We start from the raw sequence: 16,103 nt of genomic DNA on the forward strand, positions 1-16,103 counted from the left end.
GGCAGACGCTTAACTGAGCCACCTAGCGCCCCAGATGTTTATTTTATATGAGAAATAATCCCAGCTACTTTAGTGAAGAACAGTGGGGTTTGGTTAGGGAAATAAGTCATAAGAAGTTGAAACAGATACATGTTTCTGTTCTTTAATAATTAAAGATTAAAGCACTATTGTATTTTTTTTTTTTTAATTAAACCTCTACCTGTGGGTACCAAGTTAACTCTATTTGGAGTTTGCATCAACGTGTTTTGTATAAAACTATAGTACTTTTGAGGCTAAATTTGTTTCTCCATTTGTGGAGTCACAGAAGCTTAAAGTCTTAAAGTCTTCTTGCATTTCTGTAACTGATCAGTACTTACATTTGGGGGCGAACTGTGGGGGCGAACGATTGTTAGTCACCTGGTAAATGATTACAAAACTAAATTGGCCTAAAATTTCTTGAGCATTTCTGTTAGGAAAAATGGAAAGGCATCAGGTATTATTTTTTTAGTGTTCAATCTTATCTTGCTTTTCACTTCAAGCTAAAATCCTTTTCTACTTTAAATGTGGGCAGAAAGTCTTGTGTGCTGACATGGGGTGCTCATCACCACCAGAAGTGCTTCCCTGACAGACACCATCGAGCCCCACATCAATCTCCCTGTTCAGTGGGAAGCCTGCTTCTCCCTCTTCCACTCCCCCTGCTTCTCCCTCTTCCACTCTCCCTACTTCTCCCTCTCCCACTCCTCCTGCTTGTGTTCCCCCCCCTCTGTGTCTCTCTCTGTAAAATATATAAATAAAATCTCTTTAAAAAAAGTAAAGAGCCTCCCTGACAAAGACAATAAAGGACTATTAACTGGCTTTTTCTTACACTGGCTCTGAGAGTTGATATCATTATAATGCAAAACAAACAAAAAAACAAAACAAAACAAAAAAAAACAAACCAAGGCAAACGTGGAGGGATCACCCAAGGGCTGGTGGTTAACTAGGCCTATTTCTTTTGAGAATATTTTCTCTAAATCAATTACTACTTCGCCACTCTGTGAAATCAAGTATATCTGTAGTTTTTAGAGTGAATGGTTGTTCACTGTTATTTCCCTCCATTTTTGGCAGGTTCATTGTACTATAGTGTGTTTGCTGATTTTTGTGCGTTTGAATTCCTCGGATCCCTTTAAACCATTGGGATAGAGTTCATAAGGGATAAAAGGGGAGTTAATATATGTATAGTGTCATGGGGCAACTGGGTGGCCCCGTTGATTGAGTGATTAAGTCTTGGTTTTGGCTCCGGTCACCATCCCTTGGGTTGTGGGATCGAGCTCTGCTCTGTGTTCTGCCCCTTTGGGCACTCTCAATCTCAGATAAATAAGTCTTTTAAAAAAATATTCAGGGTGCCATCTATGTCTGGCTCTGTGGAGGCACTTTACTTTTGTTATTTGATGAAATATTCAAAACAAACTTACGAAATGGATATTTTTGTGCCCATTTTACAGTGGAGGACACTGAGACCTGGAGATGCTAGGTGAAGTTACAGTGTTCTTTTAGCTGGTTAATAGCAGGGGCAAAGTTAGAAAATACTGTGGAATGTTCTGCCCCTTTTGGGTGATACTTTCAGCCACAGATGCCAGGAAATACATGTGAAAAGATATGTGGGCTGGGTTTATTTTTTTAAATCTAATTTTTTTTAAATAGATTTTTTTCTTTACTATTTATTTGACAGAGAGTGAGAGAGTGCACACAAGTAGGCAGAGTGCCAGTCAGAGGGCAAGGGAGCAGCAGGCTTCCCGCTGAGCAGGGAGCCCAGTGCGGGTCTCCATCCCAGGACCCCAGGATCATAACCTGAGCCAAAGACAGACACTTATCTGACTGAGCCACCCAGGTGCCCCTGTGGTCTGGGTTTAAAACACAAAACCTAAGTCGGGTTGCCCCATTTTTCTAGGTCTCCAGTGGTCCTCTCCCTTCCCTGACTCTGAAGCTTAATTCCATCTCTTTCAAGGCCTCAGTTTTTGTCTTCCATCCTCTAAATCATTTCTTGCGAAATGGGACGCTGGCTCTGAAAAGTACTTGAGTCTTTCTGCAGACGGGATTGGGGTCTGTGCCAGTCTGTTCTCCAGTGCCAGCTGGGTCATGGCCCTCAAGCATGTGCACGCATAGTGGCTCCGAGGACCGGAGCCCAGTGTGGCTCATTCTCTTCTCAGAACTTAGAAAAACAAAACCAATGAAGAGGAGTCAAATCTCTTTGCCTGAATGGAAGTGAAGCTAGACGAATCCAAAAGAATTCTTGGTTTTGAGGAGGCTTTGCCCTCTTCTTTTGGGCAAGTGACATCTAATTCAGTTGGCCCCATTAGAAAGAAGAGACAGAAGGGCATTAGCAGTTCAGTTGAACCGTGTTTTTGTCTGGAGTGGCTTTGGAGTGGGCAAGCAGTGTGGACTAAGACATACTGGGGGAACAACTGGAAAAACAACACATTGACACATGTGCTGGGCACGGAGAGCCTGGAAAAACAATTTTCAAAGTATTTTAGCATTTCAAGTAACCCAGTGGCTTAAAAACAAACCTAAGAAATGATTGCGAGATTAAAGCTGCTTCCCAGATGTCAGACACTGCTGATTTGGGGAGAGTATCGAACGCATAGCTACCAGGACAGAATGTCAGGCTCTGGACCATTTATAGTAACAAAAAAACCCAGGATTTGTGTCTGTTAACCTCCACTCATTCATTATTTCTTGGCCACTACCTCACTGCCGTTTGATTGCTAGCTCCTGCGGCCCACACTGGATCGTCTGATGATAGGTCCATGTTGGCTCGGAAGACCACAAAGGCACTTAGGACTTCATGCCTGTTTAAGTGGCACAAATTCAACACTACATGCTTAGGAATCTCAAGGTAACAATTTGGGGACAGCATTGTCTCACCTGGAGCTAGGCTGAAGAAACAGTACCATGTCTTAACCCTGGAGGGAAGTGGCTGTTTCGGACACTGAAAGACAGTGTAACATACATAAAGCCTAGGAGACCGCACACTTATGGGCCCTTTAAAGGATTTTCGGAGGTTCCTTTCACCACACCCCACATTTCCCAAAACCGATTCTGGGAACTGAGTCCCCATGGAAGATAGGGTTCCTTGGTAAACGCTTGTCGAATGAAGAAATGCCTCTTGATGAGTCTAGAAGTCACCATTCATATAGAAGTTACCATTCATAAAGAACCTCATCTTTTCTCCTCTTCTCCTTCCCACCGCATGGTTTTGTTTGTGAAAAAGGGGAAAGTAGGAAGAGAGACTAGATATCTGGAAATAATAAAAAGTAGTGGTATATACTCTTCCATTGTTGTTCGGTTTCCATAGGAGAAATTTAGCATGATTTATGAATCTTTTACTAGCACTGTTGATCCTGACTTGAGAAGAGGAAAAAATGCTAAGTGTTGATAATAAAATCACAGAACAGCCAGAGTTCTGTAATAGGGCTCTTGGCCTATGGCAGACAAGCAAACAGAAACCTAGTCCTTCTCTTTTTCTTCTTGCTCTTTTAGGGAATAGGAAAAATAAGATTAAGTAAGAGTTTGGTTCGGTTTGCAGAGGTGAAGGCAGGTTTGCCTGTGTTGGGCGATGTCCGGGTGCCTCTAACACAATGAGGCGCCTCACCCTCTGAGGTGAGGGGGCTGAGTCATACCTTGGGGCTTTATTGCTGAGTCACTAGCTTCCCAAAGTGGTTTTCTCCAGGAGGGGCACATTCATCCTGCCGCCTTCCTCCCCACCCCAGCAGCAGTGCTCTGGAGGACCCGTGGATGTGACCGCATCAAGTGGGGCGGACGGCCCCTCTCCTTGACTCAGCTTCTGCCCTGACCGAGGGGGTCTGGGAGTGGAGTCTGCAGAAAAGGTGGCCCTGTTCAGTGGAAAGGATTTCTGAGTCAATAGATCGCCACAGCTGGCTGCAGCGTAAGTGCGAGTGGATCTTCCACACTGGCGTGGCCACTACCCCTGCTAATTTAAATGAGGGAAGGCTTCCTGGTGCGCCTGCAATGGAAGTCGAGGATTAGAACCTCATAGTTAAAAATACAATCCCTGCCATTCATTGAGAATTCCAGAGGACTCTGAAATGTTTGTGAATTGGCAAGTGAATGGTAGAGACCGGAAGCATGCACCAAAATAATGCTTCTGGTCTTGTATCATCTTTTATTAGAGGATCCTGAAAAAATCCCCTATTTATATAGGACTTATTCCTGTGAGCTGCCTAAGTGAAAATCAGAGCAGAACCTTTCAGCTATAAATTCCTTGTGGTTTCGAAGAAGGATGAGCTGTCTAGGAGGCACGCTTCCATTATGGGAACAGTCACCTTTATTGGGTGGCATGAGACCGTTTTTATGGCTTTGGGATTTAATTTGTGAATGATACGAATGCTTCGCTAATGGAGGTGTCAGTGATGTACCTTTGAAGCCTAACTTTTTTTTTTTTTTTTTTTTTCCCCTAACCTCTTCCTATCTTTTATTCTAATGGACCAGCAAGAGATAGTACCGACCAGGATTTGGGCAGAACAGAAAAAGAATTGTAACATAGTGGTGTCCAAGTTGCTTTATGGCAAAGAATCTTCAATTAGGGTGACAATAGGAAGGATGAAAACCTGGGAAGGAGTTTGATGGCTTTGGAAATAAACTAAAACAGTTCAGCCAGGTGACATGCCAGCACTTGATTTCCAATTATCAGTATATTGTAGTTCAAAAGCCTACTCCCGGTTATCCAACTGGACTGATAGGGTGAAGCAGAGGGGAATAGCTTAATAGATGGCTATGAATCAGATTAGGTTGCCAGTTTAGAAGTGGGCTGCGAGCTATCACAGTGATGATAGCTCTCCTTGCTATAAGTCCCCCCCCGGGGGGGGCTCAGGGGCTCACAAGTGATCAGTTTCCACTAGGTTCTGGTTTTAGGTGACAGCAGAGGAAGTAACTTGGAGGAGTGTACATCTGGGTCTGGGAGAATTAATAAGTGTGCACTCCAGCTGTCTTTGTTCTTGTGGTTAAGACCCACCCCTGGTGTCAGTCGGAATAGCTGAGTACCACTGGCAAAAAAACAAAACAAAACAAAAGACACCACTCAAAGAAATGCAAGATATGAGTAAGATACAATGTGTCATTTCCTAGGCCCTGAAATTTAAATAAGAACACACTGCCAGCATGTTTAATGTAATTGAAACACAGGCAGCATTTATTCCCGGAACCTAAGAAAGTAAACCAGTGTTTTGCTTCTTTGTATTTTAAATCTCACTGGGGAACATTTCGGGACTTCAGCGTGATTCTCGGACAAGTCTTCTTGCCATCTGGTACAGGATTAAGTATTGGCATAGCATTTGTTGCCTGCTGACAATGGGTCAAACTTAACTTGGCAAGCCCTTGCTGAGAAATTATCAGCCTCACGCAAATCTGTTTCAATTTCCATTTTTAACATTGATGGTTTTAATTGAACTGGTTCAGAACGAGCAAGTTGCAAAGTTGATTTAGCACTTTCTAAGCAAATAATCTTTAGCTCTGTACATTTGTGATAAAGGGTGATGTGATTAAGAGGGTGGTGAATGGGTTTCGTAAATCAAAAACCATCTTAATGTCTTGGTTAAGTGTCTGCCTTTGCCTCAGGTCAGGATCCCCGGGTCTTGGAATGGAGTCCTGTGCTGGGATTTCCTGTGAGACATCTCCCTGTGCCTCCCTACTACTTCCCCTGCTTCCGTGCTCTCTCTCTCTGTCAAATAAATAAAAATCTTTTTTTTTTTAAAGATTTTATTTATTTATTTGACAGACAGAGGTCACAAGTAGGCAGAGAGGCAGGCAGAGAGAGGAGGAGGCAGGCTCCCTGCTGAGCGGAGATCCTGATGTGGGGCTCGATCCCAGGACCCCGGGATTATGACCTGAGCTGAAGGCAGAGGCTTAACCCACTGAGCCACCCAGGCGCCCCAAATAAATAAAAATCTTAAAAAAATTAAAAAATTAAAGAAGCAAAGGAAAATAGTTTACATATGCTCTAAGTTGGTTTGTGAGTATTATGAGGGTTGCATGGGTATTGTTTTGCAAATGCTTACTATGTACAGAACACTTAGCTATGCCCATAGGATCATTTCTGTCATTGAAAGAGCTTATGTTCCATTTAATATTAGCAACCCCCCCCCCCCCCCCCCCCCCCCCGGCCCCCAACAAAGAGAGAGTGAAGGGAGAACTTGAAGAGAGCCTGGGATGGTCAGGGGACTAGCACCAAGCGGCGTTGAATGTGAATTGAGTTTTGAATCAGTTGACCTTGGTTTTACAACCTCAGGCTGCCTTTAAATTCCCATCTCATTGGTGTGGTTCTCTTGAACTGCCTAGCTAGTTTGTGGTGGAAAAGAAGAGGCAGGTTGGAGGCTACTTCTAAGTCCTGTCCTAACAGCTCTGTTGCTGGCAGGGAGCCCCGAGTAATGGCTGACAGTAATGTGAAACTTGAATATATTAAAGCAGTGAGGGTGGGGTGGAGGGGGAGTAAAAAGGCAGAACACTTACATTGAGAGATGAAATCTTTGCCCATAGAAATAGGCAAGCAGCTTATGTTGCTAAGAACTCTAAATTCTTTCAAAATCAAGCACTCAGAATCATTTCTATTTTTGTATCTTCGTATGCTTCCAGCAATACAAAATGTATTACATAGACCTTCTCTATTTCAGAAAGTCTTTGTTGTGTGGCTTCCTTCCATAAAGTTAGTGTAATAGGTCGTGGTCATAGGCTGGAGGATAAATTCATCCCAAAATGCCAGGCTTTTTCTTGGACTGTACGAAGCAGGTGGGTTCTATTTTTACAGGTTAAGATTTTATCTTCGCCTTTGATGGTTCTGCTGTTAGTCAGGGTTTTATATTTACAGAATGCCTTTTATTTTTATACCTGCCTAGTGCATTGTGCACAGTAGGTGAACAGTGCATGCTGTTGAGTAACCTTGAACCCACGTCGTCAGCCTGGGGCTTGGCGAGGCCACCTTCCTTAAACTCATGGCTGGGGAGGTGAGCCTGGGAGGCCCTGTGAACTGGTCCTGAAACCTGTAGGTGACTTCGGCTGTCATTACTTTCCCTGAACAGACCTATTTTACCCTTGCAACAAGGAACTCTCACGTTTGTTAGCTCCTTTCACTCCTGTGGGTGCTCATGGATCTGGGTTCTGAGACCAGGATGGGTGCAGTGGCTTGTCCAACAAGGTCACACAGGATCAGAGGTAACATTAAGACTCAGGTATGTGTGGGCACCTGAGTGGCTCAGTCAACCAGTTAAGCATGTGAGACCAAGGACCCCGGGGGGACTTGGATCCCAGCTGTCCTTGGGATAGGAGTCTAGAGGTGGGATGGAGAGCTGATTGTCAGTGTCGGGGAGGGGTGGAAGGTTGGAGTAAAACCGGAAGGACTGGAGGAGGGGAAGTCTGGAGGCCCCCGTGTTCCTCAAGGTGGAAGGTCATGCAGGAGGCTGGAGAAGAGGAAACAGGAGCTAAGTTAATGATTCTCTGGAGGCTGATGGGAGGGACCAGGCCTGCAGTGGAGGGAGACCAGGAGGGTGGCGAGATTGCCCCCTCTTCTGCACATTTCAACAATGTTTCAACCTCCAACACAGAATTTCCCTAGTAAATTAAATGGCTTTCTAAATCCGTGTCTCTATTGAAAAACATACTAGTTCAAGAAGGAAAAATTATTTCACACAACAGTTTTTCAGCCAAACATCATCTCAGAGAAATGTTGACTTTTCTTGCCCCTGAGCGAAAACTGCAGTTCTTAAGCAACTGAAGCTCGTTTCAGACCTGAATCCTTCTCTGATCAGAGACTCCTGATGTGTTGGAGTGAGGAGTGGGTTGGCTCTTTCTGTGACTGTGGAATGGGGCAGTCTAGGAAATAAGTAGTGGTCACAGAGGCCCCCAAAGAAAGAGATGACCACTCCCATTATCTTGTTATCTGCACCACCGGGGTCTCTTTGTGAAGCCCTTACGAGGTTTGTTGTTGTTGTTGTTTTTCTTAAAGCCCAGAAAAGAGGCTTTTTGGTGTCAGGAAAAGTTTTTCTTTTCTTTCGGAAGTGGTATTCTTTTTCCTTATAAACAGTATGTGGCCAGGTGATTGATTTCCATTTTCCTAATTCTTTCTTTGCCCCTCGACTCCATTTTCCTAATTCTTTCTTTGCCCCTCGACATTGACAAGCCAAATCTACAGCTTATCTAAAGTCTCGTTTTAGTACCCTATGACCGGTGTGACCATGCCTTGTTTTCCTTTTCGTCATGTTGTACCTTCATGAGTGTCTTTGTTTTTACTGCTTATGAAAACAACTCATAGTCACTGTTAAAAACCTGGGAAGTACAAGGGAGTTATGATAAGAAAAAAAAAGTGCCAGCAGACCTCTTATTCTCATGTATCACCGTCAATAGTTTGATATCTTTTTCCTTTTTTTGTTCCATTTTCTGATATGACAGTGGTACAGCATATTATTCCTCGGACACACATATGTAGGGAGAATGAATATATATAAATTTTTAGGAGAAAGGAGACTTTTAAAAAAAACAGCAGAGACATTGGTTTGAAGGCAGCAAGGGAGTGACATCGGGGAAGAGGCGGGAGCTGCAGGCTAGCTCCACTGCGGGTCCTGGCAGACAGTAAAGTTACACTGAGAAATCCGAGAAAGGAAATGAGTCAGTAACTGAGAGGGAGCGGAGATGAGACAGCGGTGTGACCGACAGAGCCAGTGGCTTAGCCTGCCTTTGGGAAGGGGCGATGGGAGCAAAGTGATTTGTTTGCACAATAGCAGAATGTAGCTTTCCTATCAAATCATCAGCGATGTATCAAGTTCTTGTGAGCAGTGCCCTTGCTTTTGACATTCGGCCCGGGACATCCTAGGAGCTGAGCGTTTAGAGCAAAGCTGGTGTCGGGTCCACGGGTGGGTGTGCTAAGACTAGGAATTCCAGTGGCTTTCTTCTCCGAGTTGTTTCTGAGCAATGAGAATTGCTTTCTTCAGACTCCCTCTTGTACTCTAGTCTTCGGGCAATACCATGAGTGACACTTTTAATTAACAAATCTGCTGGGAACAAAACTCCTTTCAAAGTGTTGGCTGGGCGTGCGGTTTTGAAGGTTGGTTTGAGGAGGCTCCCACGGTCCTGGGGGAGTTCTAGGACTTGGAAGCCACAGTCAAGTTGTACCTCATTGGGGTCAGACCTCTCTGGGATGGGGCCAGAGGGTCCTCCCAGAATGCCCCAGCATTCAGTTCCGGGGGATGGAGGCTGGCCAGCTGTGGTGATATCCTTAGGCAAGCTGGGCTCATTTTACCACTTGGGGTGTGGGCCTTCCTGCTCTCCCTAGATTCAGGGGCCATAGCCTTCTGGTTCGGAATGGGAGAGGAGAGTGGGGACCAGCATTGTCCCGGCTCCTGTGTCATTCCTACCACTGACCGGTAGCTGCATGTCAGACCGCAGCAGACCTGCATCACTTTCTCTCCCCCTACCCTCCCATTCCCCCCATTTATCCCACCAGCGGCTGCGCTCTTGGTGCTCCTGGTGAAGAAGCATTGAGATCCATGGTGTCAGAGGGTCTGAGAAAGGTTCATGAAAGAGAGAAGGATTCCTTTTCCTTCCGGTAGCATTGTGGAAAGGATGTAGGATAGACCTACCTTGGAAAAACATGTTTCCATAGTGTGGGTCCTCAAGGAATGGTTAGTCAAAGGGTTTCTTAGCTCTTAATTACTTTGCTAAAGGGAGTTTACTTAACTCTGACATCCTCATCAATGAGGGTTCCTGACTCTGAAGGACAATGACAAACTGCCGGAGGCTGGTGATGAGTTTCCACTTGACGAGAAGCTGACACAAGGATTTTATGAAAACTTTCAACAGAATTATAATTGTTAAGCTGAAGATGTAACTAAGACCATTGTTTCCTTCTTTTTCATCTTTCTGTGCTTGAGTAAGTGATTGCCCTCTCTTTAGTTGGGTCTTTCCCCCTCTATTTGTGTTTTTCTGAACTGGACAGTCTTGGCTTGTTGTTTTTTTTTTTACACTTCCCCCTCTCCTGTGTGCTCATGCGTGCACCCCGTATGCGTGCTCTCTCTCAGAAAAAGAAAATCTTTGCTTTTTTTAAACTTTATTATTTTAGGTAAGTCTTAAATTTTTTAAAAACATTTATTTATTTTTTAATTAACATAGAACGTATTTTTATCCCCCGGGGACAGGTCTGTGAATCGCCAGGTTTACACACTTCACAGCACTCGCCATAGCACTTACCCTCCCCAATGTCCATAACCCCACCCCCACCCCCCACAACCCTCAGTTTGTTTTGTGAGATTAAGAGTCTCTTATGGTTAGGACAGTCTTGGTTTTAGTTTTTATTTTACCCTGTTCATTTTGGATTATGTTTTAAGGACTGCTGAGGGCTCCGACAGTATGGTGACTCAACAGTTAAACTTAATTACACTTCCTCTACCTTTAATCACACTCATTTAAAGGCCTTCTTGGGAAAACAGCCAAATTTTCACTCAAGACGGTGGATGAGCTCCCCGTTCCTGTAACTTGCTGTCTAGGACAAAGAAATCTGAGTAAGTTTAGCAGAAGCAGCATTCAAATGTGAGGAAACAGATGCAAAAGAAGAGACAAGTACAACTCCAGTGAGGGGGGATAGCCTTGATGTAGGATTAGATTTAATGGTAGTAATAGCGGTTCGCGACAAGCTAAGGATTCAAAGAGAGCCATTGTTATTCAAAATCAAGGTGTGTTTTACCAAAAGAACAATCAGGCTCCTTTCATATGGATCTAGAAGGGTCTGTAGTGCGTGGGGGTTGACACTGACAATTACTTTGGGAGAGGCAAGCCTAGCTGCAAGGCTTAGAACAAGAGGCTGACGTTCAGTTTCTGCTATCAGAGTTTGTTTTTGATAACTGTGGAAAGAACTCGGCTGCAACTCGTAAAACGAAGCTATTGTACTAGGTGAATATGTTCATCTTTTAAAGAAAAATATAATAAAATCTCAGAAAAAAGTTTATGTCACGGGGTACATGAAGCACCAGGAATGACTTATATGATATGGTTTGCGAGGAGGCGGACAAAGCCGGAGGTCTGTCCATATTTCTTCTTCTTTTTTTTAAGATTTTATTTATTTATTTAAGAGAGAGAGATCACAAATAGGCAGAGAGGCAGGCAGAGGGAGAGGGAGAAACAGGCTCCCCGCCGAGCAGGGAGCGCCATGCTGGGCTCGATCCCAGGACCCTGAGATCACGACCTGAGCCAAAGGCAGAGGCTTAACCCACTGAGCCCCCTAGGCACCCCTCTGTCCATCTTTCTTCGGACATATGGAAACTCTGGACAGAAGCTTATGTTGGGCCAGTTTCTCTGAGATTAAGTGACAATAACGGATCCTGGAAGTTGTGTATGACCGAAAGTCAGATCCCTTTCTTTCCTCTAATCATGTCTTTGCCCTCAGAAGTCTTCATGCCTTGATGGTTGGGTTTCTCCGTCATCTGTCTTCCTGTCTTTCTACACTTACATCCTGCTGCTCTGTACTCCAGCTTCCCAGTTGTTACCTTGATGAATCGAATGTAAGCTTCTTGAGGTTCTTACGTATTACCCGTGTGGACCGCACAGTGCCTTCCTTGGTCTTAGTAGAGCTCAGTCATGTCATGTTCACGAGGTTGGTTTCAAAAGCCCCGGCTTTGGCTGAGACCAGCAGAGATGTCCTCGTTACGTCAGTTATGCGATCTGCAGAGCATGGGAGGGTTGGTGGGGCAGGAGCATGGTCCTGCTTTGGGAGAGGAGTTCCCACCATGGCATCCCAGTGATTGAATGGCAGCGACACATCTGAGAGGCTGGGGAGCGAAGACTCCTTGGCTGAGAGGAGATACACACTGGTGAGGCAGAAAACCTGTAAGAGGGTTTCTGCATCTAGGGACGGCTGGGACAACCAAGTCATGGGCTTCTAGTCACAGAGTCCCTGCTGGAGCCCTTGCATGGAGGGTATGTGGGCAGGCATCACCTTGGATGAAAACAAACACAGTGTGTCAGCCATTTGTAAGCAGATCCTAAGGGAGGAAGAGCTGACGTCATTTAACTCTTGTGCTGTTATTGGTGATGGTGATAATGATAGTCATGCTGACAATTAAAAAGATAATTGTTTTCCTTCTTTTAGTCACATAGAAAAAATCACCACATGGCAAGACCCTAGGAAGGCGATGAATCAGCCCCTGAATCCCATGAACCTCCACTCTGCAGCCACGTCCACCCCAGCACCCCAGAGGTCCATGGCCGTGTCTCAGCCGAATCTCGGTAAGCCCAGAGCATCCGCTTGGAGCTGCATGAACAAGTGTTGAACCCAGAGGCTCTGGAGCTCGAAGCAGCTCCGGCTGGCGCGGTGTTGACTTGCGCACCCACATAGTCTTTGGGTGTGTCACCCTTCTGCCATCTTTGCTTTTTTTCTTGGCGTCTTTGCTACCCGTTCACAGTTTTGCTGCCTAGGTTCACACTGAGGTTCCTGCATCTCCTTCAGTTGCCTCAGTTGGAGTGTTTTGAAAAATCATTTAGGCCTCCTCTCTTCATCTAGGCTAAGGCAAGTACACATCCCCATTCTGTGAATTTGGTTCCTGAAGACCGCCACAGGTGCAGTTCTGGTCTCAGATCCCTTTCTTTCCTCTTATTATTTTGCATAATGTGTGATTGACACCAGGCTTGGTGCCTTCATGCCTGATCTCATTCAGCTCACAACAACCGGACAAGAAGTGATGGCATTCCCATTTTGTGAATGGGGAAGCTTTCCCAAGGTCGTACAGCTTGTGGATAGTGGAGTTTGGAGTTTGAACTGAGGCTGGTATGGTTTAGAAGGCATTCAGCCTTTCCCTAATCTGCAGGGGGCTTCTTGAGATAGCTGCCCCAGGACACTGCAGCTTACTCTTCACCTCGTTTAAGTGTTTAACTGATTTTATTTTATTTTTTAAAGATTTTATTTATTTATTTGACAGAGAGAAATCACAAGTAGATGGAGAGGCAGGCAGAGAGAGAGAGGGAAGCAGGCTCTCGATGCGGGACTCGATCCCAGGACTCTGAGATCATGACCTGAGCCGAAGGCAGCGGCTTAACCCACTGAGCCACCCAGGCGCCCCTTTAACTGATTTTAGAAGTGAGAAAAGACTATCTTCTGCTAATGGCTTTTACTAAAGAACTAAAATTCTGCCCACTAGAGATGGTCCGATATGAACCCGTATGCTGCAGCGGCATAACTAATCAGCTTTTATTGTAGTCATTCCCCCACACCCCCAGAGGCTAAGAATAAAGGGTACTTTTATGGTTTTATAAAAGGCGGTGCCATTTTAAGATAACATTTCTATTTAAGATCAGATATCCAGATATTGCTTCATACACAGAATAGTTAATTTTAGAGTGAAAAGAATCTCCTGTTGGATTTTTCAGGAATGAACAGGATAAAAATGGAACCATTATTCCCAGACACCTTCCCTCACTCTGTGACTTAGCCAAAGTGAGTATGAACTCAAGTAAACCCGAGTCTGCTTCAAGTAAATATATTGTCTGTTCTTCCAGGAAGTCTGGATCTACCATTTTAAAGCTTGCAGATGTAAAATATATCCAGAAGCAAAGGACTTGGAATAACTTCTGTTGTATCTCGTATCTAACAGGCAGATCAAGGAAAATGGTACCAATTCTTTTACCAGCAGTGGTAAACTGAAACTTCCCATGACTCATTTGTCCCAAATACATAAGAGCTCAAATAGAAAGCAGTTGCAGGCGTATTAAAGGAACCTCAAATTAGGTAGCATTAGACGGGTTTCAAGGTTTCTTTTAGCCATTCAATTTTCATTAAAAATTCTAAAGACTGATTATTAAAGTATTAACTTTCATTTTATAATCCATTATAGTTGGAAAAAAAAGTCTTTCAAGGACTCAGTTAAAAAAATGCAAACATTTTTTCGAAGCATTCAAAAATAAGCTTTTCTCGGATCCCCCATTCCGGGAGTCCTCTAGTGATTCTGGTCAGGGGGATGTGTTTTCGTTACATGAATTCTAGCATCCTTGACCTGTTGTTCTGCACCTTGCCTCTTCTGCTTTGGTATCTGTACACAGAGAGCTGCCTTACTCTTGTGAAAGATTTCCTAATCTTCCCAACATAGCGATATGCCACAGTGAATGTATTTAACTGGCAGCCCCCATCTGATGGGTACTTAGGTTGTTACTAGTGTTGCTAGTGCTTCGATACACTATACTGGAATGAATATCCTTGTTTACGTTGTTTATGTATTTGCCTTCATTTTTGAAAAGTTGTGCAACAAGTGGATTAATTAAATTAGAAGGAGTTTGAATGCTTGAAACTTAACACTGACGGCACACATGAGTTGGCGTGTGCTTGGGCGCCCTCCTCCCTGCAGAAGCACCATTGTTGGTAGAGTGTATCCAAAGAAACTGGAATCTGAGTGTTGGAACCATGTTTACCTCTTGCTGAGTTACAGTACCTTACTTTCCAGCTTTCTGATAAATCGAAGCAGCCAATTTCTCAAGACACATTCTGGGTATTTTCCTAACACTGTTTGAGTATTTGTGCATTATGAAAAGTGTTACTAGCCTATAGCGAATCACAGATGTGTCCTGAGGATAGACAGGGAACTAGGATGCCAAGTAAGCGCCAAAGACTGAAGACTTGGAATGTGTTCCTAATAGTAAGTGATTTATTCAGAATATGTTTTGTCAGGCTGCAGCCCTCCCTGTAGTTTATACTCTTTATTACCGATTTTTGAAACTAGAAAGACCAGGTCCTTCTACTTCTTAAATCTGAATTCTGGTTTTTTCAATAGAACATAACTAACCACTAAGTGAACTAAGTGGTATGTCTCCTTCACAGGGAGGTATTTATGTACAGATGAAAATATCAAAATACAGTTAATAATAATATTATTATATATGTAATATTATAATATAGGGTGATAAAATTAGTATCTTTAATAAGCTAATTGTATATTTTATAGAGCTGTTATATAATTTGTGCTATTGCTAAATTCATTCAGAAATAAATCTCTATTTTTTTGGATTCTATGTTTTACTGTAGGTTAGGTTCATGGATTTAGGAATCAGACTGAAAATTTGAAACCTGGCTTTGCCCATTACTAGCTTGATGACTTGTTACTTAATTTTGCCCTAGTTTCCCTATTTATAAAATGAAGATTATTATTGTATGAGGAGATTATTATGAGTTTATATATGTAAAGAGCATAGATGTGGTGCCTGGCACATAACAAGCTGTAATTGTTTTATTCTTATTGTTAATATTATTCCTTGTGGAAAGAAGTTTTATTGCATATTTTATTCAGTGTTAGGTTTGAAGATAATGTCATTGTTTATCATAAAAGCTCTCAATAAAAAGATTTATTGGGGCGCCTGGGTGGCTCAGTGGGTTAAAACCTCTGCCTTTGGCTCAGGTCATGACCATGGGGTGTTGGGATTGAGCCCCGCGTGGTGGGGCTCACTGCTCAGCCGGGAGCCCGCTTCCCTTCCTCTCTCTCTGCCTGCCTCTCTGCCTACTTGTGATCCCTGTCTGTCAAATAAATAAATAAAATCTTAAAAAAAAAAAAAAGATTTATTTTGGGCGGGTTAAAGCGCAAAATACTTTAAATTAGGAACACTGTATTTATTACTTTCAGTGAGTATAGCGCCCTCTGGTGGAAATATTTCCGTGCAGGCCCCCCCACCCCCCAACCCCCGCCCCCAGGAAGCTTATCGAGGAATACCTTATTTTTTCAGTGTATCTGTTCCTGAAATGTAGCTTGAAAGTCACATCATATTTTGATTGGCAGAGACCTATCACTTAAAGGTGTCCTGAAGTGAGTGACTTGTAAAAATAGAGTAAACTGTCACCAGGCGGCATCAGTATCCAGTGAAAAGCCATCTGTGTAGGATGGCAGATTTGTTGTGTATCTAAACTCACTAATATTTTAAATGCCTAAGTAAAATGAAATAGACTCTGCAAAGGAAAAATGGAAAAAAGAAATTAAAAAAAAATTTATTTCAGGTACCGGTACCTGGGTGGCTCAGTGGATTAAGCCTCTGCCTTTGGCTCAGGCCATGGTCTAAGGGTCCTGGGATCCAGCCCTGCATAGGGCTCTCTGCTCAGTAGGGAGCCTGTTTCC

At 43.7% G+C, this 16,103-nt stretch overlaps 1 protein-coding gene across 1 annotated transcript in view; it reads left to right on the forward strand.

The window, feature by feature from the left end:
* The window catches only part of WWTR1 (WW domain containing transcription regulator 1), a 142,153-nt gene that overhangs the window by 73,493 nt on the left and 52,557 nt on the right, over positions 1–16,103 (forward strand). The window contains exon 3 of the mRNA XM_059391753.1: positions 12,107–12,243. Within this exon, the coding sequence (XP_059247736.1) occupies positions 12,107–12,243 (137 nt within the window). The remainder of the gene's footprint in view (positions 1–12,106; positions 12,244–16,103) is intronic.

Source organism: Mustela nigripes, chromosome 2, assembly GCF_022355385.1.
Source record: "Mustela nigripes isolate SB6536 chromosome 2, MUSNIG.SB6536, whole genome shotgun sequence".
Taxonomy (NCBI): domain Eukaryota; kingdom Metazoa; phylum Chordata; class Mammalia; order Carnivora; family Mustelidae; genus Mustela; species Mustela nigripes.